At 48.7% G+C, this 20,968-nt stretch overlaps 1 protein-coding gene across 1 annotated transcript in view; it reads left to right on the top strand.

Annotated features, from left to right (window-relative positions):
• Positions 1–20,968, top strand: part of LOC124662854 (aminopeptidase M1-C-like) — a 34,100-nt gene that overhangs the window by 2,440 nt on the left and 10,692 nt on the right. Inside the window, exons 2-10 of the mRNA XM_047200643.1 lie at positions 994–1,266; positions 1,381–1,526; positions 4,092–4,194; positions 4,467–4,653; positions 4,747–4,840; positions 4,928–5,081; positions 5,304–5,408; positions 5,480–5,596; positions 7,322–7,435. Of these exons, the coding sequence (XP_047056599.1) occupies positions 994–1,266; positions 1,381–1,526; positions 4,092–4,194; positions 4,467–4,653; positions 4,747–4,840; positions 4,928–5,081; positions 5,304–5,408; positions 5,480–5,596; positions 7,322–7,435 (1,293 nt within the window). The remainder of the gene's footprint in view (positions 1–993; positions 1,267–1,380; positions 1,527–4,091; positions 4,195–4,466; positions 4,654–4,746; positions 4,841–4,927; positions 5,082–5,303; positions 5,409–5,479; positions 5,597–7,321; positions 7,436–20,968) is intronic.

The raw sequence follows: 20,968 nt of genomic DNA, 5'->3' as shown, positions 1-20,968 counted from the left end.
GAAATTTTGGGAACAACCATGCAAACAACAGAAATAGTATTGAGTGTTTCTTACCTAAAAAGTTGTTCGTTTCTTTTCACAAATTCCCCAACGAGTTGGATGCTGTGGAAGTTTTCCTAATCACTGATAAACTTTTTTTTCCCATGTCACAATTGTGTGAAGAAATAAAATAAGTTTGATGCAGAGTAATGATGTGTTGTGCCACATCTCACAGTTTGCAACGTACTACGAATTTTACAATTTATATATAACCTATTATATATTTGGGTAAATATAGAACAGCAAGGTTTTAAACAATCTTTTTGAAACAAAATATATTAACACACAAGAGTGTGCGTAGTTGTTTATACTGGAATAGAATGCTTTAAAATCCAATTCTTAGTATTTTTGTGAATATAGACTGAAAATTTGGAAATGGTATCCACTCTTCGTGCTAATTACCCAAGTTAAATAAATATATTATAATCATGTCTATATACGGTAATCATCTCATAATTAATAAATGTATAATTGGAATCTTCATGTCTAAAATGCCAACAATTCTACATCAATAGTTCTGGGGAAAATATAAAATTCAACGTGTATTTTCTCATCATATATATAATATGTATATATATATATATATTTGTAAGAATATTCTTATCTAATTCATGTTTGGTTTAGACACTCAGTATATTTTATTAAACCATGCTCCCAAACATGGTCTCTCCTAACGTAGGAATTAGTTGAGGTTACCATATGTTTAAAATATTGTAATTATCCAAGTTTTAGTATTATTAATTATTAACCTAGCTAAATCGTATAATTCCTTGCAAGGAGAAGAAATAAATTGGTCACTTAATTTTCAAACCTAAACTGCTCTTTTTATTTTAACTGTTGCCTAGTGCGGCATTTGTTGCTGGCACGACTTGTTTTTATCCATGCCTACATATATGTTATATTTTTACGTTGGTTACCCTACACTCCATTTCTGTTCTCCCTTTCTGTATGCAGGGAGAAAATCTCAAAGGATCTACTTTTGTGCCAATGCTCGTCTCCATACCCAAGACGGCTATTCTAGCGGACTCACCTGACCAGTTCCGCCATAAGCTTCGACTCCCACGCTTTGCTAAGCCAAGCTACTACGAGCTCCGTTTCCACCCAGACCTCATATCCTACACCTTCTCCGGTGTAGTGGCAATCACCGTCGACATCTTACAGACCACTCGTTTCCTGGTGATCAATGTTGTGGATCTCACCATCGACCATGCATCCATCCACTTTAAGGTATATAATGTTGCATCGACCTTTAAAGGAAAGATAATCTCTCAAAAGATGCTTCAGTCCTCACAGCACATTATAAACCTCATCTTGATGGTGTCATGGTGTCCGGTATTGCAGGACTTGGCACCGACCGAGGTGGTGTTCTTCAAGGATGACCAGATTATGGTGCTTGGGTTTGGTAAAGAACTTCCACTAGGTGAGGGTGTGCTCAGGATGAATTTCAATGGCACCCTCAATGACGATTTGAGGGGATTTTACAGGAGGTATGAGTTATTTATTCCCTTCAACTTTCTTGATATATCCAATAATATTTGAATCATGCATGCAGAAAATCGTAATGCTTAGCAAATTTTATTAAAAAGTAATTTGAATGCACCTGCTAATTAATACGAGTTGAGACTCTATTTTGGTACATAACTCTCCTATTGAATAGAATATCTATCCTACAAGGCTACAACACCAAACATAAAAGCAGCAGATGAGGCAGAAATATGGTAGACACGCAGAAGAAATAGTAAGACATCCGTGCAATAAAATATTAAGACATGTATAGAAACTCTGAGCCGTGTAGAACTAGCATGATATGTAAAACAATAGTAAGAACATCTAAGAAAACCCATTCAAAAATGAGCACCAAAACCCGCCTGAAAAAAACCCAACTACCTGCCTATCATGCCCCACCCTCACATTTCCCTGCGCACCAAAGATCCGACCTCCTATTCACTCATGGACGCTGATGCAGCTTTAGCCCGCCCACCTATGGAAGGCGTCCTTGGACTTATGTATGACACGTGTCTACTCCAAACAGATATGAAAATTTTCGCATCGAATTCATTTCTGTATCCGCTTTAGAGAATCCGTATCCGCTTCGAAGGAATCCGGCGGATAAGAATATCTGATTTGAACTTGAAACCAATAACACCCAGATATCTGTATCCAAAAATTATTTAGGATTATCCAATGATTTTTATCAGAATAACCTGATTTTGAGTGGCAAGTACCTCCATCAAACAACAGCTCATGTTTATAGTCACTATATCGAATATGAGTGTTTTGCTTAACTCGTTTTATCAATTACTTTTGGTTGTATGGTTTGCGGGCCTACTTATGGGCATACATATCCAACTAATTTTGATCCTGACCCGATTTGGCTCCGTTTCTATTCCAAATCCGCGGTCTCATATGCCCTGTCTCAAATCCTTAACCATTCATTATCCGATCTGCTTCGAATCCATCGTGAAAACATGTCATAGGTTATGGAAAAAATAAAACCCGATCCAATTTTATCGGTTCACATGCTACTCTTTGTTTTCCTTTTTTCTAGGACTCGCATGAGTTCCACGTGTTGATATATTAAGGTATAGAATTATCATACACAAGAATGATCATCCGTGCCACAAAAGGTAGCTCAAGGATCCAAGACCCACCAAAAGCGTCCACAGTACTGCTCTGGCTAGTTTACCACCACCACAAGGCTTCCACTCTCTATCCACGTACAGAGGTGGCTCATTGTCGATAAGTTGCCAAACCTGAAGATACTGCAAGACGACCGCGACTGTTAGGCATTGCCTAACCTGGCGTCGGCAACAGAACGAGACCTCTGTGCTGCTGGTGAAGGAACATAACGCCGGTAATATCAATGATACACTGCCCTTGCAGCCATGGGTCCGTCTGTGCCCACGCTTATATCGATCTGAATACGATCGGAAGATCTGAATATAGCTCTTGCTTCATTTGGCATGAGAACGAGTGAGACTGCGAGAGTGTTTTTACGTCGCACACAACTTGCGACTTTAAAGGTTCTTTCACTCCTTTTATTCTGTGTTTCAAAGCGAACGTGGTGTGCTTCCACGATCCATGAATCTCATGCCATCCCACAAGGGAACATCAGAACATGCAGCCACCTGACTAGGTGTAGGTTGTTACAAAACAAGCGATGAAAGCGGCTAAGTCTGAACCCCATCGCTATACTGTCGAAACTGAAGAAACAAATACCTGAAACCCTAAGCACTGCGTGGGATTATTGCAACACTTGAAGTGCTATGCCGACCGCTGACCAGTCCACAGTGAACACCCGGAAGTGGTGCTTGTCTGTTGGCAGCGGCAAGAAGATCCATCATTTTGCTGAAATTATGTTCAATTGAGATTTTTTTTATGGCACAAATTTGTTGATGCTCTTTTCTTATCCAAAACTTTGGACGATGTATATATACTCGGAAAAAATTCTTGATCAATTAACGAACGTAAAAGGTGCACAATAGATCCACGGAAAAAAGGTCTTCAATTTATGATGAATGAGTTCGGGGAGTTCGCTTCGTCCCACATGGGAAGTTCCATATCTTGGTTGGAAAAATTTATTCGTCCACACATTTACATACTATCTCGGTGAAATTTCTTTTCGGTCGACATGAGAAATTAACAAGGTAACTTCTATGTAATTTTTTTTCACTCTTTTGTTAACCAATAAATATTTCACCGCAAAAAGCAAGAAGTTCACTCTCTAGTTTTTTTCGATAAAGAGCATATATTAATATCGTGTAGATACCAATTACACCCAGCCTCTCCAACAACATCATGCCCATCTCAACATATCAAAATAAATATAACTGTGTATATCAATCCACGGTGCTATATACAATAGGAGATACAAAAAATGAATGATTGGTTTAAGTTTTTCAAAACTTGGTAGGACGGCAAAATAAATACTCAGTTTACAACTAGTCCTACCAATGCTGAAACTTCAAAAGGCACTTGCATTTGGGAAATATGTTTTAGAACTAATACTATTTACTTTCATGTTACATGATTTTTTTATTTACTATTTTCAGTAAATACGAGTACAAGGGGAAAACGGCAAACATGGCGGTGACGCAACTTCAGGAAGTGGATGCGCGGCGGTGCTTTCCCTGCTGGGACGAGCCAGCTTTTAAGGTAATTATTATAGAAGGGTTAATAAGTTAAATACTTCCTAGTTTTGTGTGTAGTTACACCCAAGTCTAGTATATTACCAGTAGGAAGTAGATGTAATACATGATAGACTTTTGTTTTTACATGAGCGTGATTGTGCGTGCACCTGTAAGTTCACCATACATTAGCTTTATGAAGAAATTAATTCTCCATACCTCAAGAGATCTCTTAATGTTCTTCTCATATAAATGAACCAATGGCCTAAATAACATTTCTTCTATTTGCTAACATTTTAGGCTAAGTTCAAGATAACATTACAAGTTCCATCCGAGTTGGTAGCATTGTCCAACATGCCTGTATCTAGCGAGATTGTGGATCGTGCTATCAAGACTGTTCATTTTGAGGAGTCACCTCTCATGTCAACTTATTTAGTTGCTATGGTTGTTGGCATTTTTGACTTTGTAGAGGGTGTAACATCACAAGGTATCATCTCTAGTTTCTTACTTTAGCCACATCATCCATTCAAATATCTTTGGATTCATTATTCTCACACTTACATTGTATTGGTTTATTTAGGCACCAAAGTGCGGGTGTATACCGAAGTTGGTAAGACTGAACAAGGGAAGTTTGCATTGGATATTGGAGTGAAGTTTTTGGATCTCTATAATGGGTAAGATCATAAACTACCCTTGCCATTAGTTAAATTGTTATCTTATTTATAGAATCACTAATCTGATGTTTCTTCTCAATGTCTTAGTTACTTTGGCACTCCTTATGCACTCCCTAAGTTGGACATGATTGGTATCCCCGACTTTTCTAATATGGGCATGGAGAACTATGGATTGATAACGTTCCAAGTTCTAGATTTGCTTTTTGATGAGTCGTCTTCAACACCCGCCAAACAACATGAAGTATATACCATAACTCATGAAGTTATTTTGCTGTATTTATTATCATTGTTTATTGTTCATGGATTCAAAACTTATGTGTTGTTACCATACTTAACTTATGTATGGGAAAAGTACATAATTTTATGAAATAATAATTATGTGTGACTCTTACACTTTTTTGTGATGCCGGTAGTGTTTTAATGACACCCTATGCTTACTGATCTCAACATGTATTGTTTTCAGATTGCAAATACTGTGGCACATGAATTGGCTCATCAATGGTTCGGTAATCTTGTGACTATGGAGTGGTGGACTCACGCATGGCTAAATGAGGGGTTTGCTACATGGGTAATTCGATGACTCAAATTTCAATAATTATATACCAAGCTATCCATGCTAACTGCACTCACTATTCATAGATGAGCTATCACGCAGTAGACTATTTTTTTCCACAGTGGAATGTATGGATGGAGTTTCTTGAAAGTACAATTTCTACTCTTAGATTGGATTCATTAGCTGGGTCTCATCCTATCGAGGTAATCTCATAGCTAGTTACTGGCATGATCTCGTGGTTGAAATTGTTATGTATTTCATTTGGTGATCATTAATTTGTTTATGCATAAATTATATTGCCAAATATTTTTTTTAAATGAATCGATCTTCCGAGTTTTGAAATATTTAATCCCACATGTCTAGGATGTCACTGTTTGATTCATGGCTGGCTTCGGACAGCTCCACGGATTTTGAGAAATATTCAAAAACAGCCAATGTAATGTAATTTTTTTTGGGAGAAATAGTCACTGAGCTTGAAACCAAATGAAATATTTATTTGAAAAATAAATATTAATGTTGTCATTAATTCATAAATGGGATCAATCCAACAATGTCGTCATATAGAAGTCATGCACCGGGAGAGTTATGGGAGCTAGAGGGAACAAATTACGGGACTTATTTTCTTCGAGAGTACGCCAAAGGCGTACCACATCTTTATAGAAGGCAGAGGTTTGAGTACAAGAACACGCTACCACAAGTAGCACACACACCACACCGGCTAGTCCAACGACATCCACCACCGACAAAACGACAACAACACAAAGGATCCTACCCTAAGCTAAAACACACAAAGCCGCGTCTCGACCGACGCTAGACACCTCCTAAGAGCAACAACTCCAAAAGGGCTCTCCTTGTCAACGCGCCAAGAAAGGGGAAGATGGCAGAACTCGGACAGCCCAAAGAAGACATCGTCTTGGGGATGCCAGCAATGGCGTGCATTGTGTCCTTGCAGCCAGCCTCGGACAGCGGCGAACACCGGAGGAATGCACCAGGACCTCCAAGCTGTGTCTCCAAACGCGAAGCTCCCAACAGAGGAACGATGTCGAGGATGCCGCCATCGCGCCGATCCAAAGTACGGGACTTGTTGTGTGTGGCCCGTGAGTTAAATGGGTTTCCAAGACTGATGGATGGGCAAAAGAGTAGGAGGGTTAGGGCATATACAATCGGGAGCTCTTATCAGGCGCTTAGAGAGAAAAATAAAATATCAGATCATTGAAGTGTCTGTTTTCCCCAACGTTGGACGCTAACGGCAGCTGCAAAATTGCCCGGCTGCTAGCGCTGCATGCTTCGCGTCGTACATGGGAAAATGAAGTAAGAGCCCTCTTCCTCTTTTTGCGTCGATGCAGCCTGGACGCTAGGATTTTCAAGCATAACTGTCCATCGAGTGGGATTAAGATCCCAGCGCCGGCGCTAAGCACCCCGTGTTGTACATGCCCTTATAGATAAAATAAAATATAGAAAAAGTATCTATTATGTAGTGGCAGGAGTTTAAACACCCATCTTCGGTGTAACCGATGGGCTCTTAAAATACTCACAAGAAATGCATTTTCATAGATACAATTTCAAATAGGTGTATCAAAGAAGGATTTTGTAAGAGCTCTGAAACATGCAGTCTATGATTTTTTTGATCGTACAAAGTAAAAGACAAATGTTAATCGTGAGTGTGAATATCCTGATATAGTTACCCACCAAGGCACGAGGGCGTGGCTGTGTTTCATTTTGTTGCTCAGTGTGTAATTTATAAAATCATAAGTTTAATTTGTACTTTGGTGATACATTTCCTTTGTATGTATAGTTTTAGGAAATTTACTATGGAATATGGAATATATATAATACTAACTAAATACTTTCATTTGCATATATTATTTTCTGCATCTATTTGGTGATTTTTTCTCACACTTGTATTTTTTTCTCTTCCCTGTGCCCAGGTTGAAATACACCATACCAGCGAAATCGGTGGAATTTTTGATGATATCATATATATTAAAGGCGCTTCTATTGTTGGCATGCTACAAAGTTACCTTGGGGCAGAGCGTTTTCAGGTCTCGAATTTTCTTTTATCATTGTTGAAATATTAAACTTCATGTGTTACTTACATGTCACTAGTGGAAAATGGTGCTTTTGCACCGGTTGGTAAGGCTCATATGCACCGGATGCCCAACCGGTGCAAAGCATCCGGTGCAAAAGCCCCCCCCCCCTTTGCACCAGTTCAGTTGCGAACTGGTGCTAAAGGGGGCAGCACGTGGCGGCTGCGCCCGAGCGAACCGGTGCTAAAGGGTCCGCCGCGGAAAAAAAATGTCCCAAATTCAAAAAAAAAATCGAATTATTTTTCACTCCCTCTTTTTTCAGAATTTCTAATATTTTAGTTATTTCACAAGTTTAGTCTCTAACTACCCTTATCTCTAGTCTAATTACTTACTCGTGCTCAGACTTCCCGCTCGGTCACCCATCCTCCCACTACTCTAGCACTAGCACGCTTAACTTCCAAGTTCCTTTCCATCCCGCATCCAAGTGCTTCGCGCCCATGTATGTTATAGTTGTATCATATCAATCCTATTAACATATCGGTCGATCTCATATTTCTTTCTTGTTCGAATTTCAATCTTTTAATAAACAAAAGTAATGATATAATAATAATCTTGAAAATAATTAAATAAACAATAACTTTATTATTTGTATTATTTTTAATTATTTTCAATTTTTACTTTTTCTAATTTTTTTGCCAAACCTAAAACTGAAAATTTGAAAAACTTATAATTTGCTAAAACTAATAGTAATCTTTATGCAGGATGCAATTATTAATTTTAAATTTGAAAAATTAAAAAATATATAAAATCCTAAATTTCTAGAAAAAAACTAAAATCTTCCTACTTTCATATTTTAATTTGGAATTTTGAGAATCTAAAAATTGGCTAACCCGCGGGTAAACCCGGGTGAATTTGGATGTAACTTTTTCCCACGATGATTTTGATATATTATACGTTTTTTTCCGACGTCGTATGCAAAAGTTAATGCGGTTTTACCATTTTTCAAACTTTTTTTGCAAAAAAGATTGAAATTCAAATTTGTTAATTTTCCCTAATAGTAGGTTGCGTAACATACAGGAATCTCACAAGATTTTTATTTTTTGAATTTTCTATCATTTTCTTTTCTGTTTTACAATGTTAAAAAAGGCGATCCGGGGGGGTGGAGGTGCGTGGGGAGCAGAAAATACGAACCGAACCGGTGCAAAAGGGTTCGCGGCTGACGCTAACCCTTTAGCACCGGTTCGTGTTACGAACCGCCAACCGGTGCTAATACCCCCTGGACGTCCAGACTGCACGGACCGGTGCTAATGACCCCTTTAGCACCGGTTCGTGCCAAATCCGGTGCAAAAGCTCTTTGGAGCAAAAAAAACCAAAGCCCTTGTTTCTACTAGTGTGTGCATGGCAGCGCTCTTGACCCAATTCCTTTCATTCGCCTGGATCATGTCATTCTACAGTCCATTTGCTTTTATTCATTTAGTGGGGTTTTTATAGTAAAATGAATACATCATCGCATAATACTATTTATATTACATTAATTGTACTCATCGAGTAAAAGTGAACAATATTATATGTGAGCATATTTGATGTGGAAAATTAGAAAAGCAACAGAGGTATAGGTATGGCATCTCATGTTATATTTTGTCAGCAAGTATGCATAGCAGAAAAAATAGGTAAAGTATTGCTTGCATGAGACTCAAGTACATTATTTTTAGAATACTACCATTTTCATAGAAGGAGGCTTGAACAACGCCTTTCAGCCTAAAACGCTAAGCCAAAGACTAGCAATCTTAACCACAATGGAAATTAAGGACCTCACCTGAACCGACAACTAAGCCGCGTCTTGACCAACGCAGTAACCCCTGAGGAATAATAACATCATGTAAACTCTCCCTGTCGATGTACCATACACGCTGAGTGCCTTAAGAAGTCTGTGAGTGGGTCGCATGATTTAGTCTGTCTCAAGGAATGCACCATCCTGGAGCCATCGGCTATTGCGTACATTTGCACCCCGGAAGCTTGACCATGAGCAGCACAAAGACCGGAGCAACGCATCACCAGATCCCATGTATTCCACAAGAAAAAAGTGTCTCAAAATGATTCTTTCAACAAAAGAACAACGCGGATGGCTGATCCGTACCTTAATCTCGACTTACGCTCAAAGAAAAAATCTGAGTGGGCGAGACTAGTACAGGCAGTCTTCAGCGAGGCCTCCATGGACGGGATCACGGGAACAACGACGTCTTAAACATGTTTCTTTCAACAGAAAAACAATGCCATCGCTGACCCATGCCTGCAAATCTGAGTGGGCGAGACTAGTACTGGCAGTCTTCGGCGATGCCTCCATGGAGGGAAACAACGACCACAATCACCGTTGCCATGGGAACGAACTGAATAAATGAAGGACGCCTCCATGAAGGGGAACACCACCCACAATCACGGTTTCTACGGGAGCCAAGTGAAGACATGCAGGAGTTTTGCGCAGAGTATGGCACACCCCTCATCCCTGACCATCGGGTCTTGGAGCAGCACACCAGCCATGTTGGTTTCCTTTGCTACGACACCACTTCTGCAGCACAAAAGTAAGAGCATCTCCAGCCGTCTCCTCGACGAGGCCCCCAGGACGCCTTTAATTTTGTCATCAGGATGGACGAAAACGGTCCAGTCGCGCCCCAGGTTCCTCGTTTTCGTCCGGATTAGGCCTTTCATCCGTCCGGAGAGTCCAGGCCATCCCCGGCCCCCCGGGAGCGCTCGGGGACTCCGGACGAGAGAAAATCGCGGGAACCGTCTGGTGGCCCCAACCTATCGGCGACAATGGATTGGGTTTCTACGGCAATACCCTCGTCTTCCCGATCTACAGCACTACCCTCGTCTTCCCGATCTACGACAATACCCTCGTCGAACGAAAGCTTTGAACTCTCAAGTGGTGCAACATAGACAAATTATATATAATTCGAATAAACATAAAAATTACATACAAAAACTTTAAAACAAACTTAAACTACTACTTCTTCCTAGATGGCCCCGTCTCATCGTCGTGGCGGCGACGCTTCCGGCTCGTCGCCTCCTTGTCGGAGGAAGTTGAGTCCTCCTGGTCGTCAGCGTCCTCAGCCTCTTCGTCCTCCTCCTCCTCCTGCTCCTCCTCCTCTTCCTCGGCCTCTTCCTCGGCCTGCTCCTCAGCCTCTTCGTCCTCCTCCTCGTCGTCATCCCATTCGTCCTTGCTGGCCGGCGGGGGGAAATCGTCGCTGCTGGACGATGCAGCTTGATCCCACCAATGGCGCCATCCAGGCGGCTTCCCCTCGATGTCGGTGTCCGATGGCCAAGAGAGATCGCTCATGGTTGACAGAGGATGGTGAGGAGAGAATAGATGAAACATCGGCCGTCGGAAACCGTATATGTAGGTCTCTCAACGAAGAGAGCGGCCGTTGCTCTTCCGTGGAGTTCGTGCTCCATTACGGCGGTTCTCGCTGTAGAAAGGTATTGGAGATTGCACAGCACCAATAGGGCCGGCGGCTCATGTATATATAGGAGGACACATGTACAATTACAGGTACAACCCTGACAAAACACGGGGACCTATACCTAGTACAGCATGTTACTCAACACCCCCCCGCAGTCGAAGGGTCGGCACCGACACATAGACTGGAGCGAAACTCAGGAAAAGTCGTGGATGGCAATCCCTTCGTCATGATATCGGCAAACTGCTGAGACGTCGGTACGTGAAGAACTCGAACGCGACCGAGGGCAACTTGCTCACGAACAAAGTGGATGTCCAACTCGATGTGCTTGGTGCGCCGATGATGAACGGGGTTGGCAGAGAGGTAAACAGCCGACACGTTGTCGCAGAAAACCACCGTAGCCTTGTCAACGGGACAAGAGAGCTCGGACAGAAGCTGACGAAGCCAGGTGCACTCAGCCACAGCGTTAGCCACGGCGCGGTACTCGGCCTCAGCACTGGAGCGAGACACGGTGGGCTGCCTCTTGGAGGACCAAGAGACGAGCGACGAGCCGAGGTAGACGCAGTATCCGCTGGTGGAGCGTCGCGTGTCCGGGCAGCCCGCCCAGTCCGCGTCCGAGTAGGCAACGAGGTCAGTCGACGTCGAGGGCGAAGCATGCAGCGACAAGCCATAGCCCATGGTGCCACAGACATAGCAGAGAATCCGCTTCACCGCGGCCCAATGAGCATCCCGAGGGGCATGCATATGTAAGCACACCTGATGCACAACATACTAGAGCTCCGGACGTGTCAGCGTCAAGTACTGGAGGGCACCGACGATGGAGCGGTAGAACGGCGCATCGGAGGCCAGCGACCCATCACTGGCTGAGAGCTTGGCCTTTGTGTCGACAGGAGTCGGGGTAGGGTTGCAGTTAAGCATCCCTGCACGCTCGAGGAGCTCGTGAGCATACTTCCGTTGATGAAGGAAGAACCCGTCCGCACGCCGGACAACCTCGATCTTGAGGAAGTAGTGGAGCGGTCCGAGATCCTTCAATGCGAACTCAGCGCGAAGACTGTCGGTGAGCTGTCGAAGAAGACCAGCGGTGGAGGCCGTCAAGATGATGTCGTCGATGTAGAGCAGCAGGTAGGCCATGTCGTTGCCGGTCCGGTAGACGAACAGCGACGCATCGGAACGCGTGGAGGGGAAACCAAGCTGATGCAGGAAGCCAGCGATGCGCTGGTACCAGGCGCGGGGCGCCTGCTTCAGTCCATACAAGGACCGAGAGAGCAGACACACGTCATCAGGGCGCTCGGCGTCGACAAAGCCGATGGGCTGCTGGCAGTACACCTGCTCCGACAGGTGGCCATGAAGGAAGGCGTTGGAGACGTCCATCTGATGCACCGGCCACGCGCGAGAGGCGGCAAGGTGCAACACCGTGTGGATCGTGCCTGGTTTGACAACCGGGGCGAACGTATCCGTGAAGTCGACACCGGCGCGTTGCCGAAAGCCGCGCACGACCCAGCGCGCCATGTAGCGCTCGAGAGTACCATCAGAGCCAAGCTTGTGCTTGAAGACCCATTTGCCGGTGATGACGTTGGCGCGGGGGGGCCGGGGAACCAGTTCCCAGGTCTGGTTACGCTGCAGCGCGTCGTACTCCTCCTGCATGGCAGCGCGCCAGTGCGGGTCAGAGGGAGGAGGTGAGAGGGAGGAGGTGGACGCATCAGCAGGTTCCGGGCCGGTCGACGGGCCAGCTGGACCGGCCTGGTGACCGGGTGGGCCGGCCGGTGGGCCGGTTTGACCGGGCGGCCGACCGGGCGAGGGGACGGAGGTCCCTGGACACCACTCCGGTTGGCACCGGTCTGAGGGCCGGTTTGGACCGGGCCGGCCAGTGGCATGGCCGGTTTGACCGGGTCCTGGGCCGGCCTGGACGGTCGCGGGGCCGGTCGAACCGGCCTGGTGGCCGGGCGAGCGGCTGGGAGGTACGCCGCCATCATGCAGCAGGACACTATTGCCGCTGGCCCAGAAGGCAGACGTGGCGGACGTACTGGTCAGCGGGGTAGCGTGTCGACGGCCGCCGCACGCCCGCACGTGCGCGGGTGAGCATGGGCTCAGGGGGCGCAGCAACGGGCGGCGAGGCGGGCGACGAGACGGCCGATGAAGAGGCGGCCGAAGGAGACACCGCGGGCGACGGGGGCACCGAAGGCGCCTCGGGCGTCGCGGGCGACTGGGGCGTCGGGGGCGATGCTGCAGACGACGGGGGCGCCGGGGGCGCCGCGGGCGATGGAGACACCGAGGGACAAGGCGGGGCCGACGCAGAGGGGGCCGCCGCGGTCAGTCGTCGGCGTGCGGCCACAAGAGGGCCAGCGGTCGCCGGGGGCGTCGTCGGAGGTGTCGCCAAAAGTCCCTGCTGAAACAGAAAAACTAACTCGTCAAAGTACACGTGCCGGGAGGTGAGGACACGATGGGAGACTGGGTCATAAAAGCGGTAGCCCTTGGTGTTGGCGGGATAGCCGAGAAACAGACAAGGGAGAGAGCGCGGCGCAAGCTTATGCGCGGTGGTGGCGGCAGTGTTGGGATAACACCGGCAGCCGAATATGTGAAGGTCATCGTAGGTGGGCGGCGCACCGTAGAGTAGGTGATGCGGCGTGTATGACCAACGCACACGACACGGGCGGATGTTGACGAGGAGAGTCGCCGTGGCAAGAGCATCCGGCCAGAATCGTGGGGGCATGTATGCATGGAATCGGACGGGTGCGGACGCAGTCGTTGAGGGTACGAAGCATCCGTTCGGCACGACCGTTCTGTGGAGAGGTGTATGGACACGTGAGGCGGAAGACGGCGCCATGGGCGGCGAGAAGTGAGCGAATGGTGATGTTGTCGAACTCTTTTCCGTTGTTGGTTTGTAAGGCGTGGATGGGGCGACCGAACTGAGTGGAAACAAAGGCGAAGAAGGCGGTGAGGGTGGTGGCAACATCGGATTTACGACGAAGGGGAAAAGTCCATACAAAATGTGAGTAATCATCAAGAATCACTAGATAATAATTATAACCAGGATTGCTCGGGACAGGCGAGGTCCAAACATCACTATGAATAAGTTGAAACCGAAAAGATGCGACTGTGGAGGAGGAACTAAATGGGAGGCGAACATGTTTGCCTAAACGACATGCTTCACAAGAGTGGGCATCCGTTTTATTACAAGTAAAGGAGAAGCCTTGCATTATTTGACGCAGAGTGGCGGAGCTAGGATGGCCGAGGCGGGCGTGCTAGAGGTCGACGCCGGCGGAGAGGGCGAGTGGGCTGCCGGTGGTGGTGGAGGCCAAACCAATAGGGTACAGATCGCCGGGGCTGTCACATCGGTGGAGGAGCATCCGAGTACAACCATCCTTGACAGAAAAACCAAAGGCGTCAAATTCCACACTCACAGGATTATCACGACAGAAGGACTTAATGAAAACAAGATTTTTAATCAAGTCAGGAGAAACAAGAACGTTATTTAGAGAGAGGAGTGAAAGTGGAGGGAAAAGAGATGGAACCAGTGTGAGTAATGGGAAGAGCATGACTGTTGCCAACGATGATGCGAGAGGAAGTGGAAGCGGGTGTAGAAAACGAGATGTTACCGGGGTGCGCAGCCATATGCGCGGAGGCGCCGGTGTCCATGAACCAGTCGCCACCGCCACCATACGTCCTAGCGGAGGGGACGCTCTGGAGGGCGGTCAGGAGCGCAGGGTCCCACGAGGCCGAGCTCGAGGGGGCGGCGTAGGCCGGGGCGTGCTGGGGGGCCGCGTAGAAGGCCTGGTGGGTGGCCGGACGCGGCCCCATGATGCCCGGGTAGGGGGCGCGCGGCATGGGCATGGAGTAGGCATGAACGACCCCAGTCCATGGATTGTGACCAGCGGTCCATGGCGGAGGGGCGGTGTACTGAGGTGGACGAGAAGCGGGGGCGGTGGCGTTGGCGCCACCATTGCCACCGCCGTTGCCACCACCGCCACGGCGATGACGTCCGCGACGACCACCGCCAGAAGTGGCCGCCTGCCCGGTCCAAGGGCCTGTTTGACCGGCCTGTGCTCCGGCTGGACCAGTCCACGACCCGGCCTGGCCGGCCTGGTTACCGGACTGGCTGGTCCAGGGGCCGGTCTGACCGGCCTGGTGCCCGGCTGCGGGGAAACCCGGCGGCGATCCCGTGGGGCGAGGCGCGGGAGCCTGGGCACCGCGGGAGAAGCCGGCGACAAAGGCGGTATGGGCCGCCCAAGCCCGGAGATGCTTGAGACGACGCTCCTCGAGGCGCAGGTAGGCCACAGCCTGCTCGAAGGTGGGCGTGGTGAGGAGCGTGAGGTTGGAGGCGGCGTTGCTGAGATCCTCGCCGAGGCCCGCTGACAGGGTGGAGAGCATGATCTTGTCATCGATCGGGAACTCCAAGTCGCGGAGCTCGTCGGAGAGGCTCTTCAGCTTGAGGGCGTACTCGTTGAGAGACAGGTCGTTCTGGTGGGTGCCGAAGAACTCCTGCTGGAGGAAGGTGACCCGCTGTATTTTGTTGTCGGTGAAGAGACCGGTGATCTTAGCCCAGACCGTGTGGGCGGAGTCGCCGTCGTGGACGACGGTGCGGAAGATGTCATTGGAGACGGTCTGGTAGAACCAGCGGATGACGGTGGCGTCGATCGTGAGCCACTCGGGGTCGTGCGGCATGGCGAGGAGGTCGATGGTGCCGTCGACATGATCGAGGAGATCATACTCGCGGAAGAGCAGCCCGAAGTACGTCTTCCACGGGAAGAAGTTGGCAGCGGTGGTGGAGAGCTTCACCGGCATGCGCTCGGCGATGGGGATGTCGCGGATGACGACGACGGAGGGGCAGGCGAAGGGGTTGCTGCTACCGGAGCGGGGGGAGTTGAAGGGGTCGGAGCCGGAGGAGGAGAAACCGGCCATGGCAGAACCGGTGGTGGTGGTGGGAGGCGGAAGCTGCTAGGGCTAGGGTTGGGGTGGAGGAGGGCCGGCGGCGCCCAAGGAGGAGAGGGGCGACGGCTAGGGCTAGAGAGGGGAGGGAGCAGGCGGCGCCCTAGGGGAAGGGGGGCGGCGGCTAGGTCAGGGCCGGAGGGCCTCTGATACCATGTAGAAAGGTATTGGAGATTGCATAGCACCAATAGGGCCGGCTGCTCATGTATATATAGGAGGACACATGTACAATTACAGGTACAACCCTGACAAAACACGGGGACCTATACCTAGTACAACATGTTACTCAACACTCGCGTCGAGGCCACTTCGACCGTTCCCGATGAGGCATTTGGGATCTCCAGACCACTTCGCGGACCATTACGGCGGTTCAATGCGTCGAGGGCATTCCGACGGTTGCCCTTCCCGGCGACTGCACTGTCGCTATGCACACGGTGGGTGCGCGTCGGAAGGCGACCATGAGCTCGCCACTGGAAAAATGGGCCTCCCGAGGTTAAAAAACAATACATCCATCCGCCGCTAAATAGTGCCGGATTTCGGCCTGGGAGCCCAATGGCTGGATGCTCTAATGGAATGCCGCCACCAAGTACGTCAGTACCATGCTCCACGATGCCACGTAGCCCACGGACTGTCGTACCAATAGAGGTGGTTCCCCTGCCATCGGTAACCTTTCTGAGCATTCGCCGTGCCACACCGCCATGCCAGCATGCCTCACACTGTTGTAGCCACTGCGAAACTCATTTGTCATCATCTAGGGAGGAAATTGCGCTCAACACCAGCTGTTGGGGAAGATTTTGCACAGAACCACAATAATGGTTTGTTGTTGCACAAAACACCATATTTTGTTGTAATGAATTGCATAGAACACAAAACAGGTGATTAACACAAAAGACCTATAATTAGGCATCGGGCCCACTGTGAGGAGCAACGTGGCATCCATAGTGGCCGTTGGTGTCCTTTGACCGAGCCACCTCAACGCCGCTATGCACTCCATCTCCAATGGGAGCGTTGCCATGTAGGTGAAGCTCGATGAGTAGGTTGCAGAGGTTCCAGATGGAGGGCATTGCCGGCAAGGTCAAGCTCCGAGAGCAGTGGCACGTTGATGAGCCCGAGTAGGGAGGCGTCGGAGAGGGAGTTAGTCATGACGTAGATCGACTCGAGGGTGGGGAGTACGTGCAACAGTCTTAGTGGTAGTAATGGCGTATACGCTCAACGCCAACGTCAACGAGGAGTAGTGGGCGCTTGGGCGGAGAGCGCAGCAGCCGCCGCTACCTACAGGTCAGGAGAAGTACCGTCGGGTCAAGGGCCTCTGCGCGTTCCGCACCATGGCCGTTGTCGATGGCGCATGTTTCACCGCACCAGTGCCGATCGGCCGAGGACCATTATCGCGGGCACCGCCGCGCCGTGAGAATGCAGAGCGGCGTTGTAGGTCCGATGAGATCCCGCCCGCCCAGCCCGACGTACACTGAGTATGAGCTTCGCCCCCAACCTCTGTTGGCGGACGCAAATCGGCCACAAGCGCTCTAAGAGTGGGCCCAAATTGAGTAAATGGTCATCAACGCTGTTAATCATCTGTTACGTGTTCTGTGCAACTAATTACAACAAAATATGGTGTTTTGTGCAACAACAAACCATTGTTGTGGTTTTGTGCAAAATCTTCCCCAACAGTTGGTGTTGCCTGCAATTTCCTCTCATCTAGGACACCACCGCTTGCACCACCATGGTGCTAATACGTACATAAAATGCTATTGTTGGCATAGCCAGATACATCATTGGTTGCTGACCGAGGTACACGGTACAGCTATTATGCCACTGGTATATTTTTTTTTGAAACGGGCAAAAAAGCTTTTGCCTTATATTAATATAGGAGAAGAAAACATAGGGATGGCAGAAGCCATAAAAAAGAGAAAAGGATCAAAACGGGGGGGAAAGAACCACGCCCCCCCCTAAGGGAAGAAACCGAGATCGATTAGCCTAAAAGATCTTTGAGACCCTTAGCGCCGGCAAGGATCCAGTTCCTTCCCTCCTCCCTAACTTTATGCATGATCACCGAGGGTAAGGAAGATTTGTTGTTGAAAACCCGCTCATTCCGCTCCTTCCAAATCTCCCAGGAAACGAGCATGATGGCTGTTCGAAGACCCTTGGGGGAAGAGATGGGGGCTTTGGCAATGGCTTGCCAGTAGTCCAACACCTTCGGCCTCGTTGTGTTGAGACACAGGGCAAGGTCCGGGCATGAGAGCCACGACGCCGCTGCGTTCCATATTCTCTTGGAGAAACGACATTCGAAGAGGATATGTCGGGCCGTTTCCGGGGAGCATCTACAGAGCTGGCAGGAAGGGTTATGAGGCCATCCTCTTTTGGCCAGACGGTCGGCTGTCCAGAGACGGTTTTGGACCGCAAGCCAGGCGAAAAAACGGCACTTCGGAGGGGCCCAGGTCTTCCAGACGATGTTGCCAAAGGGGCAAGGGAGGGCTGCCATGAACTGAGCATTGTAGGCAGATCTAGCTGAATAGCAACCATTAGGAGTCAAAGTCCATGTAATGGAGTCCTCGGTGCCGGGAGAAAGAGCAACGTTCGCGACGAGATCCCAAAGGCGGACATACTGATCCATATGTTCCACAGTGAAAACCTCAACCGCGATGTCGGACACCCAATTGTGATCGTGAAGGGCGTCACGGACCGACCGGTTCTTCCTTTTTGACGCCTTGAAGATCAGAGGGGCCAAATCCTTGGGAGGGGTACCGTTGAGCCAGGACGAGGACCAGAAAGAGGCCTTTTCGCCGTCGCCGATGGAGACCTTGGTAGCCGCATTGAAAAGGTCCCGGTCAGAAGCATCATTTGGCGTATCCGAACCAACCCAAGGTTTATCCGGTGCCGTCCATCCGTACCAAAGCCATCGGAGTCTCAGAGCACGAGAAAATTTTCCAGGTCCAGGATCCCGAGGCCACCAAGCTCTTTCGGGCGACAGACTTTCTGCCAGTTGACCTTGCATTTCCCCCCACTCGCCTCCTCCTTGCAAGCCCAAAGCATACCGCGGCTGATCTTCGCAAAAGCCTTTAGGATGCCCTTGTCTGCTTTTAGGGCTGTCAGCAGAAAGATAGGCATAGAGGAAAGCACCGATTTAACGAGGGCGGTGCAACCGGCTCTGTTCAGGAACCTTCCTTTCCAAGGGTTAAGGCGCGCCATCGCTTTATCGATGTAGGGTTGAAGATCTGCCCGCTTGAGCCGTCCAAGAGAGAGAGGCAATCCCAGATATTTAATGGGGAAGGGAGCCATTGTAGCTGGGAAGTTATTCAAGAGATCATGCAGATCTATATTGGTGCATTGTATAGGGGCGATGGAGCTTTTCATCACATTAGTCACCAGCCCCGTGACTTCTCCAAACTTTTGAAGAATATTGGCGAGACCCGACAAGTCATGGGCTGTAGGGGTCAAGAAGATAGCCGCATCATCTGCGTAAAGAGAGACTCTGGGACCCTCTAAACCGCCCGGCATAGCATGAAGAAGCCCTGAGTTAGTAGCCTCGTCCAGAATCTTTTGTAGCGGGTCGATGGCGATGTCGAAAAGAAGTGGAGAGAGGGGGTCGCCCTGCCTGAGACCGCGGCCATGTCTGATGTTCTTTCCTGGGATTCCATTAAGGAGAAACCGAGAAGAGGCCGTAGATAGGAGTGTCGTTAAGAGAGCCCTCCATCTCTGAGGGAAACCGAGGCGCTGCAGAAGATCCAGCAAGTACTCCCAACGAACGGAGTCGAAGGCCTTTGCGATGTCAAGCTTGATGAGGAGAGCAGGCGTTTTCCTACGATGAAGTTTGCGAGCCGTGTTTCTGACGTACATGAAGTTGTCATGTATAGTTCTAGACTTGATGAAGGCGCTTTGACTCCGAGACACGATCTCATTCATCTTAGGGCTGAGCCTACGTGCCATGGCTTTGGCAATAATCTTCGGAATCCCGTGGATGAGGCTAATAGGTCGAAAGTCAGAAATAGCGTCCGCACCATCCTTCTTCGGCAGCAGAACCATATTGGCGGTGTTTAAGATATGAAAGTTCTGCGTCGAGAGTTCAGACAAGGCGTTAATGACTTCCATGAGATCTTCTTTAATAATATCCCAGCAGGAACGGAAGAAGGCCATAGAGAAACCATCAGGCCCGGGAGCCTTATCGAGAGGTAAATCCTCTATGGCTTCTTTGATCTCCAATTCCGAAAATGGAAGGCCGAGGTCTTCCAAGGGGTGTGTCGTGAGGTTTAAAACCCCCCAGTTGAAATCCAGCTGGCGAGGAGGCGGGCGCCCCAAAGTGCGGGAGAAGTGCTCGAAGATGAGCTTGTCCTTTTCGTCATGAGTAGAGGCCCATCCGCCGTTGTGCTTGAGTCTTAAGATGTGGTTCTTACGCTTCCTGGCGTTGACCCGCAGGTGGAAGAACTTAGTGTTTGCGTCCCCTTCGCGGATATAACGGATTCTGGAGGCTTGCCGTTTGCGAGATCGTTCCAGAGCTGCAAGACCTTTTACCCTCCTTTTGAGGTCAGCGCGGAGACCTCGCTCCTCAGGGGACAGGGTGCGAGATTCCTGTGCAACGTCAAGTTGCAGAATGACATCCAAGGCCATGAGAAGTTGAAGCTTGCAATCAGAGAAAAGGCTTTTACTCCACGACTTCAGACCAAACGCCGTAAGTTTGAGCTTGTGATTAATCTTGTGAACCGGCTGAGTGTGGGAAGAAGGCGCCGACCAAGCACTTTGGACTATTTCCTTGAAACCCGGCATTTTGGTCCAGAAAGACTCAAAACGGAAGAGAGGAGGCTTCCGCGGCCCACTTTGGTTGGAGAGGAGAAGCGGGCAGTGATCCGAGAGAGAAGACGACAAGGCGTGAAGCACATGATTCTCAAACACTAAATCCCAGCCGGCGTTGCAGAAGGCTCGGTCCAAACGCACCAAGGTTGGGGATTCTCTTTCATTGCTCCAAGTGTATTTTCTGTTTTGAAGCTTCAACTCCTTAAGTTGGCATGTCACTAGAGCTCTTCTGAAAAGCCCCATCATACGGAAATTAAGATTATCGTTGCTCTTGTCTTCCGCTTGGTAAATAAGGTTGAAGTCGCCAATGATGAGCCACTTGGAATCGTCAGCTGGCTTGGCAGCGATAGCTTCATTAAGGAACTCTTCTTTCTCAGTGTTA

Source organism: Lolium rigidum, chromosome 1, assembly GCF_022539505.1.
Source record: "Lolium rigidum isolate FL_2022 chromosome 1, APGP_CSIRO_Lrig_0.1, whole genome shotgun sequence".
In the NCBI taxonomy this organism is placed as follows: Eukaryota; Viridiplantae; Streptophyta; class Magnoliopsida; order Poales; family Poaceae; genus Lolium; species Lolium rigidum.
Note: the sequence above shows the minus strand (reverse complement) of the source record. Positions and strands in the feature narration are given on the sequence as shown.